This window comes from Aspergillus ochraceoroseus (assembly GCF_002846915.1).
Source record: "Aspergillus ochraceoroseus IBT 24754 chromosome Unknown P175scaffold_1, whole genome shotgun sequence".
Classification (NCBI taxonomy): domain Eukaryota; kingdom Fungi; phylum Ascomycota; class Eurotiomycetes; order Eurotiales; family Aspergillaceae; genus Aspergillus; species Aspergillus ochraceoroseus.
The window spans coordinates 4418471-4439575 of NW_024468476.1; the positions used below are offsets into that span (position 1 = coordinate 4418471).

General features: G+C 48.4%; 6 protein-coding genes across 6 annotated transcripts; 4 read left to right on the forward strand and 2 right to left on the reverse strand.

Annotated features, from left to right (window-relative positions):
• Nucleotides 1–540: 540 nt before the first annotated feature.
• Nucleotides 541–2202, forward strand: P175DRAFT_0429562 (sugar porter family MFS transporter; the record flags this gene model as incomplete). Its single annotated transcript, XM_040893372.1, has 4 exons — nucleotides 541–619; nucleotides 696–1417; nucleotides 1487–1819; nucleotides 1939–2202. The coding sequence occupies 4 exons, from the start codon at nucleotides 541–543 to the stop codon at nucleotides 2200–2202; spliced, it is 1398 nt and encodes a 465-aa protein (XP_040756550.1).
• Nucleotides 2203–5627: 3425 nt separating this feature from the next.
• Nucleotides 5628–7006, forward strand: P175DRAFT_0528690 (uncharacterized protein; the record flags this gene model as incomplete). The annotated part of the gene is made up of 2 exons (XM_040899636.1): nucleotides 5628–6200; nucleotides 6254–7006. 2 exons carry the CDS (start codon nucleotides 5628–5630, stop codon nucleotides 7004–7006), a joined length of 1326 nt encoding a protein of 441 aa, XP_040756551.1.
• A 2092-nt stretch (nucleotides 7007–9098) lies between these two features.
• On the forward strand, nucleotides 9099–13839 carry P175DRAFT_0490224 (putative UDP-glucose:glycoprotein glucosyltransferase; the record flags this gene model as incomplete). Its single annotated transcript, XM_040895784.1, has 4 exons — nucleotides 9099–9247; nucleotides 9320–10568; nucleotides 10621–10881; nucleotides 10957–13839. The coding sequence occupies 4 exons, from the start codon at nucleotides 9099–9101 to the stop codon at nucleotides 13837–13839; spliced, it is 4542 nt and encodes a 1513-aa protein (XP_040756552.1).
• Nucleotides 13840–14044: 205 nt separating this feature from the next.
• P175DRAFT_0520968 (MYB DNA-binding domain protein) lies at nucleotides 14045–16756 on the reverse strand (the record flags this gene model as incomplete). The annotated part of the gene is made up of 2 exons (XM_040899173.1): nucleotides 14045–16611; nucleotides 16699–16756. The coding sequence occupies 2 exons, from the start codon at nucleotides 16754–16756 to the stop codon at nucleotides 14120–14122; spliced, it is 2550 nt and encodes an 849-aa protein (XP_040756553.1). The 3' UTR covers nucleotides 14045–14119.
• Nucleotides 16757–17056: 300 nt separating this feature from the next.
• Nucleotides 17057–17878, reverse strand: P175DRAFT_0506673 (exosome non-catalytic core subunit RRP40; the record flags this gene model as incomplete). Its single annotated transcript, XM_040898218.1, has 1 exon — nucleotides 17057–17878. The coding sequence occupies one exon, from the start codon at nucleotides 17876–17878 to the stop codon at nucleotides 17057–17059; it is 822 nt and encodes a 273-aa protein (XP_040756554.1).
• Nucleotides 17879–18444: 566 nt separating this feature from the next.
• On the forward strand, nucleotides 18445–20993 carry P175DRAFT_0498274 (ribosome-associated complex protein SSZ1). Its single transcript, XM_040896462.1, has 5 exons — nucleotides 18445–18666; nucleotides 18742–18778; nucleotides 18860–18986; nucleotides 19051–19822; nucleotides 19887–20993. The coding sequence occupies exons 1-5, from the start codon at nucleotides 18577–18579 to the stop codon at nucleotides 20553–20555; spliced, it is 1695 nt and encodes a 564-aa protein (XP_040756555.1). The 5' UTR covers nucleotides 18445–18576; the 3' UTR covers nucleotides 20556–20993.
• The last annotated feature ends 112 nt before the right edge of the window (nucleotides 20994–21105 follow it).

Consider the following 21105-nt stretch of genomic DNA (forward strand, 5'->3'; position numbering starts at 1 on the left):
CCATGCTGAAGGACTTGGGGAACTGCGTGTCATAGTCGAAGATGGGATCAGCCATTTCCGTGCTTGGGATCTAATCATCTAATAATTGAAAGGATCCATCCGCCTGCGTGGCATTCGAAGCGGTCAAAGAGGTACCATGTCATCGTCCGATGTAACCCTTTGGGAATTCTCCAGCCAAACATGGGATGCAAGTTTCAGTTCTCACCATTCTCCATACTCTTGACTTCAGTTCGGTTTCCCGTATGTTGAAATGCTCAACCCCTCCTTCCTTCCTGGGTTGATTGATCCTTTGAGTCACCTACTACCCAGTAGGTACTAACTACCGAAGCCTATATCATCATACAGGACACTGAGGACAGTGGCCTCCAACTGAGGGAATAATCGTTGTATCCCTTCTTTGTCTTATACACAGCTATAAATATTGGCATCCCAGGACCTCCCCCAGTTCAAGCTTGTCAGCATGTGGTAACTACTCTCTTCCTCTCTCTCCTCCCCCTCTTGAGTGGCTGAACCCACCGTCGAGCTTCCTCATTTTGCGACATGATTTCTCCCAACGGCCATATTTTTCTCATTGCTGGCCATGTCTCCCTCACAGGCCTTCTCTACGGCCTGGACACTGGTATGTTGGATCCGGCAGCAGATCTCATGGAAACTTTGCCCTTAAAATATAGCTAAAGCCTATATAATCCGTTCAGGTTCGATCGGTGTCATCACTCAGATGGACCAGTTTCGCGATTCAATAGGTCATCTGTCATCTACGCAACAAGGAATATATGTTGCGTGTATTCTCCTTTCATCTTCGGTTTCCTCTCTCACCAGTGGCCATGTATCCGACCGTATTTCAAGGAAGTATGGGATTCTTCTTGGGGCCATCATTTCTCTCATGGGAACCATCATTTCAGCTTGTTCTCCAAATTTCGCCAGTCTGATTGTGGCCCGTTTGATTACCGGGGTTGGTATGGGCCAAGCCATTTCGGTGACCACCGTGTACCTGGTGGAGATTGCGCCTGCGAGCATTCGTGGAGTCACAGCTTGCTTCTTGCAGCTGTATGTTGTTTTCGGTATCATGACCGGGTATTTTATCGCCTTCGGATCTCATAACATCCCAGGAAGCCTGTCTTGGAGGCTGCCATTTGTTATCCAAGCTATTGTTGCCGTGGTTCTTCTTGTAGGTATCATTTTCGTGCCATTTTCCCCCCGATGGTTGGTTCAGGTCGGCCGCATTGGTGATGCACACCGGGTGTTGAGTAAAGTACGACCACTATCCGCCGTGGAGGGGGAGCTGCATGAGATCCAGCAAAGTATGGACCCCGAAAAACTGCAAGCGACTGCAAGCTTCAAGGAGATCTTCAATCACAAATACAGGAGTCGAACAGCCTTAGGGATCTTTTTGATGTCATTCCAGCAATTAACTGGCGTAAGACACTCATTGGCTCTCAGTTAAATGCTTGTTCGCTTAGATCCGCCGTACTAATGATAGGTTTAGATTGATGTTGTCCTCTATTATGCCCCGATTCTTTTCCAACAGGCTGGTTTCACGTCCCAAAGAGCTTCATTTCTTTCTTCTGGCATTACTGGAATTGTAATGCTGCTATGCACGATCCCAGCTCAAATTTGGGTTGACCGATGGGGCCGTCGAATGCCTTTAATCATTGGAGGAACAGCAATGGCAGCATGCTTTATCATTATCGGGTCCCTCTACGCCAAGTATGGGTATACTACAGCGGATGAAGTGATCCTCGCTTCCGACTCTGCCCAGTGGGCAGTGATCATCTTAATCTATATCTTTGTCGCAAACTTTTCCTGGTCTTGGGCTGTGGTAAGTTTTCGCATGGTAACTGAGATATCCGGTGATAGGATATCGTTTCCCCCCTATTTTGCCCTGCGTTCAACGGTGAATCCTCAGCGCTTTTACTGACACGGCTTGCTCTCACGTAGGTTGGTAAGATCTACGCCTCGGAAATTATTCCAACCAGGTTGCGCGCGAAAGTGTGTGCAGTTGAGCTGCTAGCCAATTGGATTGTGAACTTCATTGTAACTCTCACAGCACCTCTCTTCCTACATTCTTCTCCGAGTGGGCCGTATTTCCTGTATGGATTCTCGACGGTGGTAGCCGTGGGGGTCTGCGTTTTGATGCCGGAAACAAAGGGTCACAGCCTTGAACATATTGAGAACATATTTGAGTCCCGAGGCAGCCAATGAGACTGCAAGTTCCAAGCTTGCAAGGTTAAATTTGGAAGTGGACGATAATCTATTCTATCGTCAAGTACTGCGGCATACATGACATAGGTAGAGGCTTCAACCGCAGTCTGCAATTGGGCAATCTGGCTGCGGTGTCACGCCGTTTCGATAAGCTGGGGATCGACCGATAAATAACGTTTGTGTACAGAGATAGGTCGATCGATATATAATTGCTGTGGCTTCTTCCATGAAATTGTGCCCTGCGGCCTGCCTGTACTTTATTGCTCCGAGACATTCAGGAGGATGATCGCCCGAGATAAACATGCTGACACTCTTGGAGTAAATGAACCAGTCTGTTGCTGTACGGTGTGCGCGGTGTACAGTTATATCGAGATGATGTGATAGTTAGGACACCCAAGCAACGGACTCGGGAGCTTTCCGACCGTGTTACCATTTAACTTGGATGAACTCGGTTTGGAAGGTATTTTTACCATCCCTATGGGTACGAAAGAATAGTATTTTGGTGCCTGGAGGTGTCGAAGGACCACCACGGTTTTCCACGGCTTCCCCGGCAGCTTGGATTGTACTAAACCACATATATTGTCTTAGGTCGTTTCACATTTCAATATGATTAACGGTGATGGGGCTTGGGGGCCGTCTCCCTCGGGACTGCAGGAAGGGATGGCGGTACTTTTGCCGTGGTGTCGAAATCTGCATGCTTCCCTCCATTGCAATCTTCTTTCGCCTCAGACTGAACCCCAATTTCATGCTGGAGGAATAATCCATACCTTAGGTACCTAGGTAGTGAGGCATAAGCTAGTTACCTAGTACTCCGTACAGGGCTGCTTTTTCGCACTTCGAGGCTCTGAATAAGTTAATCGCATGACCAAAAATCAATCCACGGACTGAAAATGCCAGATGGAGAAAGTGCGGACTTGGGACAGCGAGCAGACCCACTGCGGTGGGGCGGCCAAAGTCGTCCTTGAGACAAAAGACGCAGCTAGTTACGAACGCACGGAGGAGAGGAGGAGAGGAGGAGGAGGAGGAGGAGGAGACTCTGTACTCTGTAGGCGTCTGGAGACATTGATTGTACGGAGTACTTGGAATACTCGGTAGGGTTGGTGTGTATCTTTCCACATTACAGAATCCCGTGCCTGAATCTTTCGGATGCGTACACTTTTCACGTGATAAAAGTGGACCTCTACGTATGAGTCAGCATTAAATTAATCAATGGAATGCTGAAATTAAAATTATACAAATTTCTACAATTACTAAATTCAACCTGAAATTCTAATCAAGAGATTTCAAGGAATTTTATAGATGATTCTACATTGAAAGCTTTCCTTTAAACACTTTCCCCAAAATATAAAACATCTTAACAACTACGCTGTCCAAGCACGTGACTTACAACCCACCATGTTAGCCTGGATGTCAATGGATCTTCTTCGTCCCATCTGAATCTTTCATTTCATGGTCTTATATTTCATGAATTTCAACCCATTTTGTATTACAAGGCCCCACCACTAACTTCAAGAATAGCCCACCGCCCGATCTTATCCTCTCTGTTCCCCCTGTTCATGCGTGGGTGATCAGTCACTTGGAGAGAAATGCAATCCGAGAGGCTGAAAAGTTCGAGATGCAATCATGAAGGAGGGAGGGAGAGTTCGTTATGCAGGATGACTGCAAGGCCAGGGATTGAGATTGATTGTCCACCATAGCCACAACCGCAAACATCGCTAGACCACAAATATAGCAGCAGACCAGGTAAACGCATGAACTCGAATTCTGGACCTGCCTGTTGGCGCATCCCAATAATTAGTCTCTGTCTCTTAACCCATTCGGTGTTAGTGAGATCGTTGGGGTTAACGACTTAAACGGTAAACCCAGCTGACTGGTGCCCCCCTCCCCCCCCCCCAAAAAAAGGCGTTAGTTATGCGAAGGTCCAGTTGATGCATCGTACGGCGAATTCGGGGAGGAAATTAAGAGGGACTCGGATTTGTGACTCGCCTCGACACCACTCGGCACGAGGGAGTGAGAGTGACGACGTTTTGCATCTTGAGTGAGTCTTGCGTTGGGAGGGGTGGTGGGGGGAGGAGGGAGGAGGTCATACTCCGTACACAAGTGTCCTAGTAAGAAAACAGGTGGGTGATGGTTAAATAAGAATCAATTAGAAATCCAGGATGGGTGTTCACAAACCAATACATAGTGAGTGCCTAGTATGTGAATGCCGCGTGGGAAGAGTTCCGGCTGATTTAGGTAGCAAGTGAGGCGGAGAGAAAATCATGAGGGGATTCAAGAAAACCGTGGAAATGGAACCGGGATACACCACCCGAGCGATCCTCCCGTAACTAACTAACTATGTAGTTAGTTACCAAGTCAGGCTGTTAGCACAAGAATTGGAGAGTCCAGATTCCAGAATCCGTTCTAAAATGAAATTAAAGAAAAAAAAAAAAAAAAAACTCTGGGTCCCCCGGTCGTACTTTCGAGAATTCGAGGATAAGAAGAACAGGACAGGCCGGGTTCGAGATGACGGATGACTGACTTCCACCTTCTCTCCTCAAAAATTTCCTCCTCTACTCTTGAGTCTTCTCTCCCTCTCCGTCTGTCCTTTTTTGGTACGCGTTGTTTACTCTCTCATCTCCAACTTACGCCAACCCCGCCCACCAGGCTTCATTCTTTTGTTCCTGCCCTGATCCATCAAAAAGTCTAAAACCCATAAAATAAACTATCCGGTCGCTATTTTCATCCCGACCTACTTCGAGTACTACCAATACTGTTGGCTTTGATAGCAAATCTTTTCTCCCAACTCCTGCAAGTACTTGTAGTCTCTTTACTCTCACACCAGTCCGTTCGCTGTATCTGTCTTATTGTCTTGTGTTTTCTTGCTCGAGTCAGGGCACTGAAAAAATACACACAAAGAAAGTCAAATTCTACCGAGGCAGCTATCCTGTTCGAAGCTCGAAGCCACAAACAAACGCCTCCCAGACTTTCGTTCTGCTTCCCGCAGTAAAACGTTTGCCCCCTCACGCCGAAAGAAACCAAAGGGATACACTCCTTTGCTCCCTAGTTTCACGGCCTCGCTGGATTGTTTTGACCGCTATTGTTGGTCTGCTTATTCTCGACGCGCAGACTCGTGCTATGAAGGGACATGTTACACGCAACTGATGCCTGCCGTCACTGCGAACAGGTCCTGTCCTCATTGATTGTTCTGCACCTCTATCACGTCGCACACCCAAATCTTTTGGCCTCTCCCGATTTTGCTTGATCCCTGGGTATTCGTTTTATAACCCATCTTCTCAGTGACCAGCATCTCCCAGAGATACTCTTGGTTTTTTTTTTTTTTTTTTTTTTTTTTTTGCTTTGTGTGATCCCATCGTGGTCCCTTCCTTGACACTCATACATCCTCTCCTTGTACCATACTCACCCACTCGACCCTCCCTACAATCATGGCATATACAGAGGAAAGGCTGAATGCCCCTGATGGGTCCGCACTCACCTGGATCTTTGACCATATTCTTCGTTACCCTGGCACATATGAGATCCCTCTTCGAACTATGTACGCCTTGAACTCGAATCCAACCAGACAACCGTCACCTGGCACTTGTTGCTCCCCCGAAACAGCTTTCGCCCGTCGACCGACTTCTCCCAAATCTTCTGCTGCTGCGGATCTCAGAGCGCAATTGACCCAACAAATTTCCCGCTTACCATCTCAACCTTGTTCCCTCCCACCCAGTTTCATCACTTCTTTCCTGCGCCGTTGTTTCGCCCCTCAGCTGGAAGATGTCGACTTCCCGCAGGCGCTTACCGGGCTCGACTACCTCAGGGACTTTGAAATCCGCCGTAAGAAAGAGGTTGTAGCTGCCTTGCAAAGGTTGGGCCTCGAGCAGGGTGACCTCAGAGAACCGTCAGAGCTGGCCAAAAAATACCCCGGTGTTTTGACATGGCTCGAGTCTATCAACATTAAGGGTCGTAAAGTGGAGGCCCTGTACACACAGATCTACATTGGTCTCCGCCGATGGGTAAGCCAAACTTATTCCGGGTTAATATCTTAATTACGACTGACATATTCTAGGCTTTGATCAACGAAATGCTTCTGGAACCATTCAACAGGGCTAATTGCATTGCCATGCTCAACACCCTCTTCCCTCCCGTGACAGAGGCAACCGTAACCCCAACATCACAACTCACCCCCCAGATCTTGAAATCCCAACGGGACGGCTTCTTCCGGTATATCTCCGCTTTTGAAACCAACGGGAGACAGATCCTGGACAAGGTTATCGCGCAGGGCGCACCCGAGGGTGAAAGCACCGGCTGGCCCTTGGTTCGAGATGCGCTGGACAAGTACCTGCGAACTGCCAATGAGATCATCGACGAGTGTGCAATGGCCCATGGCCAAGCCAGCTTTGACGAAGTAATCGACTCCCCTCCTCGAGGACATAAGGGTCGCAAGGTAGACTCAGGCATTAGCTTTGGATCATCCGATAAGATACCTGCTCCTTCCATTACTAGCAGCACTATCTCCGACTACATCACAGAAAAACCCTTACCACCTTCGCCAAAGGGAACCCACACTTCTAAAACAGGCGGCTCTACGCTGGAGCGGCTGGCCCGCGAGCTCCGCAAGCTGGGCGATAGCGGCAAGGTCAAGGGCCTCAAGAAAATGAAATCATCCAGCACCTTGGGTATTCGACCAGAGACCCCTTCTGTAGACGAAGAATCCTTTTTTGAAATTGACGAACAGAAACGAAAGCGCTTGATTTGGGAAGCAACCACCCGCAAAAGATCCCATATGAAGCAATCTAGCGGCAGCTCACGATTTGATTGATTGACTGAATTTTTTTTTTCTTTTTGAACAACCCTGACTGTGTCATTGACATTTCTGAGATACCATAAAGTAGGACCACAAGACAATAAGCCTGGAGTTTGATGTTTGACCCTTTGGAAGGAGCCAACTAATGTCTCGGACTTACCTATGTTTTTCTTTTCTTTTGTTTTCCTCCACCGCCCGCTATTATCCTGGTCTACCCCGTACATGTCTTTTTGCTTCTTTTTTTGCTTCTTTTTTTGCTTCTTTTTTGCTTCTTTTTTTTTTTCAATGTGACTACTATTATCCCGTTAGATCAGGCAGGCATCTGTGGATGGGTTTATTGCTTTGAAGCAAATTCTTTTGTATGTGTTTTATTTGGGACATCTGGTGTACGGAAAGGGAGGATAAAAAATCCATTATTGACGGCGCAGGAGGCGAATTACAGCTTGACTGAATAGGAAAAGGTTAAAAAGGGCAAAAAATATAAAAACATGCTTGAAGCATTATTCCAGTACGGTGTCCTGATATTCCTCCTACACTACCGTAGAAGTTAAATTCAGCTAACTACGCCTTATGACCTGACTAAGTTTACGATAACCCCTTCATCTCTTTACAGGAGATGTAAACCCTAGCCGGGAGGACTGAGGGGTCTAAGTATACACCCGACAGTTCCTATACTCTGTACGGAGTAGTTCTAGAGGTCTAATTAGGGCTGGCCTGCCTGGCAGCCATGGGTTAGGTTACGTTAGGCCCAGTTACTAAGGCAGGTTAATCAATCAAGGCCCCTAGGTAGTCATGCAGCCCTGTGCAGTACAGAGTACCTAATATACTCTACTACATACGAAGTCAAGCGTCAAGAAGCCAACAAGCAGTGGACCTACTACTACCTAACTAGTAGCTTTTTTTGGAAGGGAGGGGGGAGAGGGAAGAAGGTGGATGTGCATACGCACCCTGCCCATGTCGGTAATCGGATACTCGTCTGTACGACTTGCGTGGTTTCGATTCCGACTACTTAGACGTGCAGGCTACTGAGCACCTGCCAAAATGCCGAAAGGGGAATTCGGTGGGTGATTCCTGTTACGAGGGTACGCTGATATTTCCTATGATGGGTGTTTAGGTAGGTACGGTACAAGTAGTATCACATACATATGTACGGTACTATGTACTGGATTGGATGTACCTGCAGAACGACCTCGTTTCTGTTAGTTCGTTTTCGAGACTTGTTTGCTGTTCCACATATACTCTGTGCTGTTCCTTCCAGCAAGGAAGGAAGATGAATACGAAGAGAAATCTTGTCCATGCTGAGAAGATTACTGCGTCTTCTGCGTCTTGGTATATAGACCTTCAATGCTGCACAGGGTGCCTCGCAGTGACTACCTAGTAGGTAACAACCTCGTCATCTTGACCAATATGGCACGACCACAAAGGGCGAGAAGGGCAACATTTGAACGTTATTAAGAGGTAGGTACACTCTCACTAACTATATCAAGAAAGACTGAGAACACGTTCGTTCCGTGTCTGCTGGCAAATTGATGTGGGCTTCTCAGACGTCTTACCTAGGTACCTAGTTCTGCGAGATTTCGGTTGTCAGCCCGCCATCCGGAGGTCGCATTCACCCAGGTTATGCTATCCCCAGGTTATGCTATTCCTCTTCACGCTACGGAGGTGAATTCAAGGTTGTTGGCGGGGGAAGGAAAACCACGGCTGCTTTATCCTTAGATTCGGACCAATCAAATTGCGTAACTCAAGACACGGAAGTTTTGCGCTTTTGGCCGCTGCGCCACCCGTAGCAGCTCTCTCGATCAAGACGCGAGGTGGCCAGAAGAGGGCCGTAAGAAACAACGATCCAGCAGCTGAATGGCCACCCTTTAACCTTGGGAGGCATCTTCGGAACTAACAGGCGTCCATTTGACATCCCGAAGCCGAATACTTCGTGAAATTTCGGGGTTGTGCCTGTTCATATAGACTCCCTCCCCCCACCCGTGATGCCATTTGCCTGAGTATAACTAGCTATCTACTAGGTGTGGTAGATCAGTTGACATTGCCACCCAATTGTCTGTTCAACGGGCCCTACTGGGTACGCAGCAAGTGTCTGGAGTGGGAGACAGCGATGGTCTTTCGCCTGGGATCTGTCGCCTCTTGGCGACTCTCGTATGTTGTCGTGTCGACGTTGCTGCTCTCGACTGCACAGGCAAGCCCCACGGTCAATGTCGCGCTCCAGGCTTCCTTTGACTCGGCACCTTATCTTGTAGAGTTATTGTGAGTATACTGATCTCGATATCCCCGGCAAAATTGTTCCTCTCGCGGTCGATTGCTTATTTTCCAAACCAGAGAGGCCGCAGCCGGAGAAAACTCGACGTCATACTTCCCATTACTGGACCGTGTCGCCGAGGGAGCTTTCGATGACGTTGTGACGGATAAAGAACTATATGATCGCTTTCTGCAAGTGGTGGTGAATGATGGACATCTCAGCAATCCCGAGAGTCTCTCCACGTTCAAGCTAGCTTTGGCAATTCGGTCCGCCAGCCCTCGGATTGCGGCCCATTACCAGTTTTACAATGCATCAGTGCAACACTCCATGATGGCAGCGCAGGATGCTGCCTGTCCAGTATGGGCTCACTCAGATGGGAAACAATATTGCTCTTCGACCATGGAACGAGCACAGCAAGTTATCATGGGAGAACTGTCAGTTGGTTGTCTTTCCGTTAACTTTTGCGATAAATTGCTAATGCATGGTATCCGGAACAGGGACACGCGTGAGCTTCCTTTCGATCGAATTTATGGAATTGAATCGCTCCCCCCAGCCATTCTCTATGCCGATATAGCTTCCCCCATGTTCAAAGATTTTCACAAGACCTTGACTGCACTCGCAAAGGAGGGCGAAATTTCGTATCGAGTACGGTATCGGCCTCCTCAGCATTGGAGCTCACGTCCCCTTTTTGTCTCCGGCTATGGAGTTGAGCTTGCATTAAAACGAACAGATTATATTGTCATTGATGACCGAGATGCCGAAAAGAGGGAATCAAACACCCCAGAGTCCACTAAATCAGATGCTAAGGAGGAAGAAGCCCCAGATGACTTGAGGCCATTATCTTCATCGGAGGTAGCCCGGCTTGGAATCAACACCGCTAGTTATGTAGTGGATAGTGAGGATCCGCTTAACACGCTGGTGAACCTATCGCAAGACTTTCCTAAATATTCCTCCAAGATCGCAGCTCACAACACAACCATGGAACTCTTGCGCGATATTAGATCTAACCGTTTAGGCATGCTTCCCTCTGGCGCTAATGCGATGTGGGTCAATGGTGTCCAGGTTGATCCTCGACAAATTGACGCCTTCTCCCTTCTAGATAACCTTCGCCGTGAGAGAAGGCTGATCGATAGTTTTCGCAATCTTGGCCTCTCGGCCCAGGAGGCCGTTGATCTCTTGACACATGAGTTGATTGGGGAGTCTATGGCCAACGACTCGCCTCAACGTTATAACTATCGCGATGAAATTGAAGGCGGTGGCGTGATCATCTGGATGAATAATTTGGAAAAAGACGCAAGATACGAATCATGGCCAGGAGATTTATCAGCAGTAAGTGTTCCAGATCCTTATTCCGTTCGTCCCCTTTGCTAATTGGTATTAGTTTCTTCAGCGAACTTACCCGGGCCAGCTTCCTGCTGTGCGTCGTGACTTCAACAACATCGTGTTCCCAGTAGACCTTACAAATACTGAAGACATTGATTTATTAGTGACCACAATCCAAGTTTTTGTGAAAAGAAAAATCCCAGTGAGGTTTGGCATTGTCCCTCTGGCCTCATCACCCGGCTCCACTGCCCAGCTTAAGGTGGCTCATTATCTTCAAGACACGTTTGGCCTTAGCAGTCTTGTGAAGTATCTTGAGGAGGTAAGAATGTCTCATTTGCTACTCAGTCTCTCCCCCCCCCCCCCATTTTCTCGATCTGGGTGCTAATTGAACTAGTCTGGTTCCAGGAACAAGATCGCTACCCCAGACAAGAATAGCTTCTTGGCTGCTACTCACGAGGAAACCCCCAGAGCCGAAAAAGTGGCACTCACTTTTGATGAGATCCTGAAGAGTGATGAACTAGAGATTTTGGTATCACGAACAGCTAAGTACCAAGAACGTCTTGGTATTAGCAACGATGCATCACTCGCCTTTATTAACGGTGTCCCGATTGCCCGCAATGAAAATTGGCCGCAACATATGAGCATGAGAGTCGAGAAGGATCTACGTTTGGTTCAACAAGCTATTGTTGAAGGCCTTTTTGAGGAAGACATCTGGCTACCAGGATTCTTCCTTTCTGAAGCCTTCAGTCGACGCGTCCCCTGGATTATACCCGAGGATCCGAAAGAAATTCAGGTTATCGATATAGCTAGGATCACACAGTCACCCAATAATCTGTTGGATGAAGTGCCTCGTATTGCACCGGAGCAAGGTGATGCTGTTGAAAGCACGCACGTAATTGTTATTGGTGATTTCGACTCGCAGCCCGGCCTGACGTTCCTCACTGCGGCCCTTGAAACTCGCGAGAAGCATGCGAAGGCTGAGGTTCACTTCATTCATAACCCTGAGATATTTACACCTCATGTAAAGGCATCTGCCACTCTCTTCCGTTCTTTGGTGGGAGCGAAGGATTCTGATGCTTCGCAAATACTTGCTGATATAAATTCTTCTATGCCCATGGAGCTGGATAATGCAGAAGCAGAGGACATTTTCGCATTCTGGACAAGATACCGACCTTTGGCCGAGACCCTCGGCTTCGCTCCCGGGGCTAGTGGAATTGTCGTTAATGGCCGAGCAGTTATACCCAGCCAGGACGTGACCAGCGAAGATTTGGGCCAGCTCCTAACCTATGAAGAGATGAATAGAATTGCTCCAGTTGCAAAAGCAGCTAAAGCCCTCGGATTTAGCTCAAGGCTGACAGATCCTCTCTCCTTTGCGAAACTAACTTCTCTTGTCGCTCTTTCGAGTGTATCTGATGTCCCTGAAGGTCTTTTTGAAACGCCCTCAGATGCTCGTGTGAACCTGTTTCAGAAATGGACAGACGGCGGTTCCGTGATTACTGTCTCTAATTCTGATGACCCAACCATTACTATCGCTGCCTCCATCGACCCGACATCAGAGTCGGCTCAACGGTGGCTCCCGATTCTGAGGGTGCTCTCAAAGCTTGATGGAGTCAAACTAAAGTTGTTCATGAATCCCCGAGATGAGATCCAGGAACTTCCTATCAAGCGCTTCTACCGCTATGTTCTCGACTCCGAACCTTCATTTGGCGCCGACGGATCTGTCTTACGACCCACAGCTAGCTTCTCAGGAGTTCCCGTTGAAGCACTCCTCACTCTAGCAATGGATGTTCCATCTTCATGGCTTGTGGCTCCTAAAGATTCAATCCATGACCTCGATAACATCAAATTGAGCTCAGTCAGCGGGGAGTCGAACGTAGACGCTATTTATGCGCTGGAGCATATTTTGATAGAAGGCCACTCTCGGGACATGACCACCAAGGCGCCCCCACGAGGGGTTCAGTTGGTTCTTGGCACCGAAGACAATCCTTACTTTGCTGACACTATCATCATGGCTAATCTTGGATATTTCCAGTTTAAAGCACAGCCGGGCTTATGGAATATTAATCTGAAGCCTGGTCGGAGTGAACGCATCTTCAACCTCGACAGTGTAGGCAGACTAGGCTACACCCCACAGCCGGGTGATGAAAGCAACGAAGTTGCCCTTCTTTCCTTCCAAGGCAAGACCCTGTTCCCACGGCTGTCACGCAAGAGGGGATACGAGAATGAAGATGTCTTAGAGACAGGCGCTAAATCCGGTTCTGCGATGGACTTCGTATCTAAAGGATTTAACTTCGCCTCGGGTGTCCTTTCTAGTGTTGGGGTTGGCTCCAAGAGCAGCTCTGAGAAGAATGCCGATATTAATATTTTCTCAGTGGCGAGCGGCCACTTGTACGAGCGGATGTTAAACATCATGATGGTGTCCGTAATGCGGAACACCAAACACACCGTTAAATTCTGGTTCATCGAGCAGTTCCTCTCCCCATCATTCAAGTCCTTCCTGCCCCATCTGGCAGAGGAATACGGGTTCTCATACGAGATGGTCACGTATAAATGGCCTCACTGGCTACGAGGCCAGAAAGAAAAGCAGCGTGAGATCTGGGGCTACAAGATTCTATTCCTGGATGTTCTCTTCCCGCTGTCGCTGGACAAAGTCATCTTCGTCGATGCAGACCAAATCGTCCGCACAGACATGTACGATCTCGTCAGCCTGGACCTCGAAGGCGCTCCCTATGGATTCACTCCAATGTGTGATTCCCGCACAGAGATGGAGGGGTTCCGTTTCTGGAAACAAGGCTACTGGAAAACCTTCCTCCGCGGCGCCCCTTACCATATCTCTGCTCTATACGTTGTGGACCTAAATCGCTTCCGTGCGCTCGCAGCCGGTGACCGTCTCCGTGGCCAATACCAGATGCTCTCTGCCGACCCTAACAGCTTGAGCAACCTGGACCAAGATCTCCCGAACCACATGCAACACCACATCCCAATCAAGAGTCTCCCGCAGGAATGGCTGTGGTGCGAGACATGGTGCTCTGATGAGGCTCTAACCCAAGCGAGGACCATCGATCTCTGTAACAATCCGCAAACGAAGGAGCCCAAACTGGATAGAGCTCGGCGACAGGTCCCTGAATGGACTGAATATGATGACGAGATTGCGGCGCTGTCGAGAAGAATCGAGCAGCAAAGACAGGACCAAGGACAGATGCAGGAAGAAGTTCTATCGAATTCCCGGGACGGATATAAGGAAGAGGAAGACAATTGGAAAAAAGACGAGTTGTAAAAAGTTTGGATTATCCCTTTTTTTTTTTTTTCTTCTCTTTTTTTTTTCTTTTTTTTTTTTTTGTAGGCATTTATCAGTCAAGGTTCCGTGCTATAAATAAATATATGTGCATGCAATAGAATGATTTTAAACATGGGTTTTCATTTAGGGGTAGTAAACTGGTAAGTAATAATATGTCATAGATTCATAGCATTATTATTTGACAGTCGCCTGCGGTTTATATGGCCAAACAGGGGGTATATTGCAGACTAAATAGACGGGGGGTGAGCAATCGGTTATCTCAGTCGGAGTCGGAGTCGGAATCAGAATCAGAATCAGACTTCGACTCCGAGGTAGACAACTCCTCACTGCTCGAGTCGCTTTCGTCAGAACCACTGCTTTCTCGTTTTACACTTGTGTTGTTTCCCTTCTTTTTAGAGCCAATGGCTTTGAGCTTCTTGGCGGGGGGCTCGTCTTCTGATTCGCTTGAGCTGGAGCTGGAGCTGGAGCTGGAGGTATCGGAATCTGAGGACGATGTAGAAGGTGAAGATGAGCTAGGCTTCTTCTTCAGGGGAGCCTTTGGATTCTTAGGGATGCTTTTCTTTCTGGTATCTGACTTGGCGCTGGGTTGTGGTGAGTCTGTTTCTGAACCGGAGTCTTCGGAGCTGCTCTCAGATGCACTTTTGCTATCGCTCTCGGACGACGATGTTTCTGTTGATTTTGGAGTAGGAGACATTTCGGGCTTTGTACGCTTGACATGCTGCGGGTTTTTCACGGGGCTGTCTTCAAGCTCTCGCTTGATGATTTCTGGAACCTCCTTTGTGGTAGTAGGACCCTTTTTCTCGCCTTCGCTTTCACTGGCGCTTTCATCTTCTGAAGATTCTTCACTAGATTCATCAGAGGCACTTTGCTCTGAGGTTTGTAGTTCTTTCGAACCCTTATGCTTCTGTGTAGCCGGGCTGGATTCTGTACTTTCGCTTGTCCCAGGTTCTGAACTACAATCTGAGTCTGAGTCTGAGTCTGAGGACGAATCTGAGGATGAGGATGACTGTGTCGCTGAGCGCCTTCTTTTTCGGGGGCTAGAGCTCCCATCGAGGGGTGGTGATTCTGTTTTGGTTTTGGAAACTGTTGTGCTTTTGGTGCTGTCCTTTTTTCTCTGAGTGACATTGGCTTTGGATTCGTCCACTTTCTTGGGCTTGTCGGTTGTTTGGTTCTTTGTGGGCTTCTCTTTGCCTTTGCCTTTGCCTGTTAGAGCGGGTTTTCGGTCCTTGGACTGAGTGCTTGAACCACCATCATCTCCAGAGCCTGATTCCGAACTGGAACCAGAACTAGATTTACTACCTAATGTTGATGTTGATGACTCGGAGTTGGACTCTGATTCAGATCCGGAATCGTCTGGAATGGGCTTTTTGGCTGTTTCACTAGGAGAAGAACGTGGCTTGTCGTGGGTTGTATCTTTGCGCCGCTTCATTTGTTTTTGTTGGGATTCGGGCTTCTCGCCCAGCTTCCCCTTCCCTCCGTCGTCATCTCGTTCATCTGCTTCATTTCCTTGCTCGCCATCGCTGTCGGAATCCACGTACATAGAGCTTTTGTACTCTTTGGAATTCTCAGCTTGTTTTTTGTGCTTCGCCAGGCGGCTAGTCAACGACGGGGTAGTACTCCGGGAAACACCAGAGGCAACCATGTTGGATCGGATTCTGCGCCATTTGTCTGCACATTGCTGCCTCGAGCGACGATGCTGCATGACCTCGCTCACTCGACCCCATGAAATAAGACCCTCATCCATCTCATAAATGTCTCGCCCAACATCGTGACCACGCGCTTTAAACTTGGTCCACGCCTCCTGCAGCGCACTTTGTAGCGCGAGAACCTCGGCCTCAGACCAGGCACCCTTGTTCATGGTAGAGCGATGCTCGAGGTGGTTTTTCCACTTCTGAACGACGTCGTCATCACTGCGGCCAAGTTGCTCGGCTATCAAAGCCCATTTCGGTCCGTTTATGTGATGTAGCCTGACCAGCTCATCTTCCTGTTCCGGAGTCCATTCGTGCGGCTTTTGGCCCGAGGTTTGAAAGTGGCGTCGCATAAACCGATAGACAGATCTTCTGTCTCTATCAGGAAGGGTTGTGTAGACGCGCTTCCAAAATTCTTTCTTTGAAAGGTGAACCGAACCAGGGAAAGCCCCTTTCTGCGCATGTTGCACCATTCCATCGAAAGTATCTACAGTACAACCGTACGTGTTGCAGAAACCGAGCTTGAAGCCTTCAAGGGCCTCGACTTCCTCCGGTCGAAAGGCACCTACTACGACGCCTCTCTCATTTTTTGTGCCGTCTGCTCGATTCAATCTTCCCTTGGAGATAGAATCAGCTGCCAAAGCTGGGCTTGGGGAGAGCTTCTTCCCACTAGTAGTGCTGGCAGACTCGGCCCGTTTTATTGCGACAATACTGGAGGCCCTTGACTCTAGCTTTGGCCTGGGAAGGTCATCCAATTGCGGTTTCGAAGCCAACTTGGGTGTGCTCGCGACCCTGGTCTCTCCTTCTCCATTCTTCGACGGAATCTCTTGCTCCTTATGCGCAGACTGAAGAAGTTTCTTGCGCTTCAAGGGTCGGGGAGCTTGTTCTCGTGGTGATTGCTTGAGCAGATTGTGAGACGTTCTCGATTCGTTATCGACGACGGGAGACGATTTCCGCTTCCGTTTGTGGGAGGCTTTGTCTCCAAGCTCTAGTTCTCGTTTTGCTTTTGTTAGAGCTGAGGGAGGGCTCGAAGGCGAGTGGGCGACATCAATCTCGTTTTTATCTAAAATTTCGAGCAGGGCAGTTAGCTATAAGCGCGTAGGTGAGGTCTGTAAAGACCGTTGCGACGTCATAAGCGTGTCTCACATACCGGTCTCAACAGGGTCAGTAAACCCTGGCTTTACGGGCTGGGAAGAGCCCTGGCCCATTTGGACGGAATCAAAACTGGACTCTTTACAGGCAGAAGATAAAAAAAAAAAAACAGGGGAAATACTGTGGGAAGCACGACGGACTGTTGTGGTGCAGGGTGAAGCTAGAGAAGAAGAAGGAAAAAAGTGATCGGCAGAAAAAAAAAAATTAATGGGGCCGCGGGGAGATTTTTTATACTGTTGATTTATGCGACAACAGATATACAAAAGCATGCTTCAAGGTCCTGAGATCAAGGAATGGTGGAATAAATGGGTTATATTACAATAGGTATACTAAGTGATAATTCATATCTTCTATCATCATGACTCTATTTTCATCTCGCGTAATATCCTGGTCACCAACTTTCTTTGATCCGCCGGGTTGAGATCGTGCTCATCGATAATGCTGAGGCAACGTCCAATTGCTACTGTTGCCTTGACAGCAACATCCTCGCTATTTGAGCAGTCAACCCAGACCTTCCCATTTCTCCCTACCGCAATCTCGAATCCTCCGGCCTTTTCCAGCTTCTTGCCTAGCTCGTCTAGGACCACCAACCCGGCCACTCCGTGTTGATCTGATGATGGCGAGGAGCTCGCCTTCATGAGCCTCGCAGCCAGCCCTGTAGAAACATCAAACACCATCCCACCAGTGAGGGGACCTAGGCCGCCCGGTTCAGCTTTCCCTGTTGCGGGATTGACACAGGCGAGTTCGACTTCCGCACCCGCACCTAGTCCAGTTGACAGTACGCGCGCGTACACCAAATCTCCTTGTTTCAGCATTGGTCGTGTCTTCTTCGTCGCTCCTTCGAACGAGAGTTGGCCCAATAGCGCATGGGGCGACTGGGGGGTAATCATGCAGTAGAAATAATCGATGCTGGAGTGGTGGACCTGCGCAATCACGAGGTCGTTGGGGGTGGGGATATAGCGGCGCGTGGCAGATGAAAGAATCGACACGGCATTTCTTTTGTTATCTGTTGAGAGGATTCCGGCTTGTGTGGCAGTAAGAAGATGACTAGGCGAAGGGTGTGGGTGCGAGAGGAGGCGAAGGCCCGGTCCTAGTCGTAATGGGGCGGAGTTTTTTGAGGGCAAATATTCTGGTGGAATCTCATCCCCGGGGAGAAGTATTAACGGCGACGACGACATCATGAAGGGAGGATGGTCTGAGTGTGAACAATGTGTTGTGGTTGAACTCAAGGGAAAAGAGGGATCTCTGTAAAAAAGTGTAACCCGCAGCTTATCGAGCGGCCAATCAACACGTGACCTGCTGCGTATTCCAGGCTCTACAAAATGTTATGATATATATGTTATAGAATCCCTATGATATATTTTTCGTATAGATATTGTATCCATATTTGTGCATATCATCCGCGACAGCAGGGGAAATAGTGGTCAAGAGGAACAGATAGAAAGGACTAGTGAACTGCCTGCAACCACCTCTAGAAGAACTGATTGAACCATTGACCAGGTCTATATGACAGAAGCAGATGGTTAACACCAGCTTGCCAGACTACAAAGCACTCTTCTCTTAGTCGATTATAAGAAAGATAGTTATAGATTCCGTATACTCCGTACCTACTCCGTACAGAGTAATGTTGGTAAAGCACCGCCACATCCACTATCGATAAGCACCAGCCACACAGACACTCGCCTTCCGCCAAAAGTTCAATTTTTTTTTTTTTTTTTCCCCTTCAGCCCAAAAGAATAATAGTTGGTCCCGAACAAACTGAAAGTGGGTGTTCGTCTTCTTCTCACCTCACTCCATCTTCTTCCAATTCCCTCCTCATCCTCCCCTTTCTTTCATATTCCTTTTCACCCCTTCTTTACTCCCCCCCTAATTCGAGATGAGTACCGAAACCAATGGTGCTGGCGAGAGATTCGCCATTGGTATCTCTTTCGGCAATTCCTCCAGTTCAATTGCCCGTATCAACCCTGTATGCGCTCCATCCCCCCCCTCTTCTATCCTGGTACAGATTTAGAGGCCAATACTAACTAGTATCAACGCATAGGAAGGCAAGGCTGAAGTTATTGCCAATGAAGAAGGAGGTTCGTTTTGATTTACTTTCTCTATGGCTCTGCTGTGTCTGCGGGGTACTTGGGAACAGCGAAACACTCACACCTCTCTAGATCGTCAAATTCCTACCGTTCTCTCGTACATTGACGGAGAAGAATACCATGGTTCTCAGGCCAAGGCACAGCTTATCCGCAACTCCCAGAACACCGTTGCCTACTTCAGAGATTTCGTTGGCAAGAAGTAAATTATCCAGCTTAGCAAACAGCGCGGAAGCCTGAACGCATATGCTAACAGCTGTATATAGCTTCAAATCGATAGATCCCACTCCTTGCCACAACTCTGCTCACCCCGTCCAGACCGACTCCACTGTCGCTTTCTCGATTCGTGATACTGCAAGCGAGACCCCTAACACCGTCTCCGTCTCCGAGATTACCACTCGTCACCTCCGTCGCCTGAAGCAGTCTGCCACCGACTACCTTGGCAAGGAGGTCAATTCTGCGGTTATCACCGTTCCTACTGACTTTACTGATGCTCAGCGTGAGGCTTTGACCACTGCTGCCAAGGACGCTGGTATTGAGGTTCTGCAGCTCATTCACGAACCTGTTGCAGCTGCCCTCGCCTACGACGCCAGACCAGAGGCTGTTCTGACCGATAAGCTCGTTGTCGTTGCTGATTTGGGCGGAACTCGCTCTGATGCTGCCGTCATTGCTTGCCGTGGTGGAATGTACACCATCCTTGCTACTGCTCATGACTACGAACTAGGAGGAGCCAACCTCGACAAGATCATTATTGACCACTTCGCCAAGGAGTTCATGAAGAAGCACAAGACTGACCCCCGTGAGAATGCTCGTGGACTTGCCAAGCTCAAGCTTGAGGGCGAAGCTACAAGAAGGGCTCTGAGCTTGGGTACCAATGCTACCCTGAGCATTGAGAGTCTTGCTGACGGAATCGACTATGGCTCCACCATCAACCGTACCCGCTTCGAGCTGCTTTCTAACAAGGTGTTTGCTCAGTTCACTGGCCTCATTGAGCAAGTCGTTAAGAAGGCTGGTTTGGACGTCTTGGATATCGACGAGGTTTGTGACGCAGTATTTACATTTATGGGGTTGGACCTTTTTTTTTTTTCTCACGCTGTTTTAGGTTATCTTCTCCGGTGGTACTTCCCACACCCCCAAGATTGCTCAGTTAGCCCGCAACATTTTCCCCGAGACAACCAAGATTCTTGCCCCCTCCACCGAGACTACCGCCATCAACCCATCCGAGCTGGCCGCTAGGGGTGCTGCCATCCAGGCCTCTCTGATCCAGGAATTTGATACCGAGGACATTGAGCAATCCATCCACCCCATGGTCACTGCCACCCCCCATCTTAGCCACGCGATCGGTGTTGAGTTCTCTTCCGGTGATGCTACCGAGTTCCAGCCTCTTCTTAACACTGAAACTGCCCTCCCTGCTCGTCGCGTTGCTCTGTACAGCGTCCCCAAGGCCGGTGGCGATGTTCTCATCCGCGTTTGCGAGGGTGTCCGTGAAATCAAGATCACCAAGCCCGAGCCTAAGCCCAAGGAGGCGAAGCCCGCCAACGATGCCGAAGATGAGGACTCCGATTTCGACTCCGATGAGGACGAGGAGGAGGAGACCCGCGAGATTGTGTGGAAGACCCAGAAGCCCATTGCTGAGCTCGCTGTTAAGGGTGTCAAGGCCGGTGGCAAGGTTGAGCTCATGGTTCACATCAACTCTGACCTGGGTCTGCAAATTACTGCCCGTGAGGTTGGTGGCCAAAGCGCTGTCCGCGGTGCCGTTGAGTCTCCATGAACACAATCAATTTGATCCTCTTTTCTTAATATTCTCCTGGATCTCATCATCTTTCAATACTACTGGCATTTCGCATATCCTTGCGTTGAGTGGACTTTCTTAAGATATCAGAACTCGACTGGGGGAACCGCGAGTTTTGTCTATATTTTTTAAGGGGGACGATTTCCTTTCCGTTATCCTTTTGCAATGACTGTTTGACGACGAATGTATCAATGAAGACTCTACAAAAAGTATATAAGAGTATATTGGGCAATATAGAAGACTCAATAGATTGGAGTATTTTTTTTTCAACCCTTCTCTAGTTCATGATAGGCCATTTTTTGGACTTTTTTGGGGGGGGGGTTCTCACGCTCTACTATATAAAAGCATTATCATTAAAATAAGGCCAGTGATTGTTACTACCTTATTATATTACAATTATTCTTATACCAAACATTAAGAGGGGAAAATAGAGACAATCATAGGGACATGTCATCAAAACAGGAAAATTCGCAAGTACCATCCTCCAACATCATACCACATATGAAGGGGTCCCGGATGAAATTGGTTG

Coding starts and splice junctions, on each gene's coding strand:
- P175DRAFT_0498274 (XM_040896462.1), top strand. CDS start 18,577: ATGAGTACCGAAACCAATGGTGCTGGCGAGAGATTCGCCATTGGTATC. Junction 18,779..18,859: donor TATTGCCAATGAAGAAGGAG/GTTCGTTTTGAT, acceptor ACACCTCTCTAG/ATCGTCAAATTCCTACCGTT. Junction 18,987..19,050: donor AGAGATTTCGTTGGCAAGAA/GTAAATTATCCA, acceptor AGCTGTATATAG/CTTCAAATCGATAGATCCCA.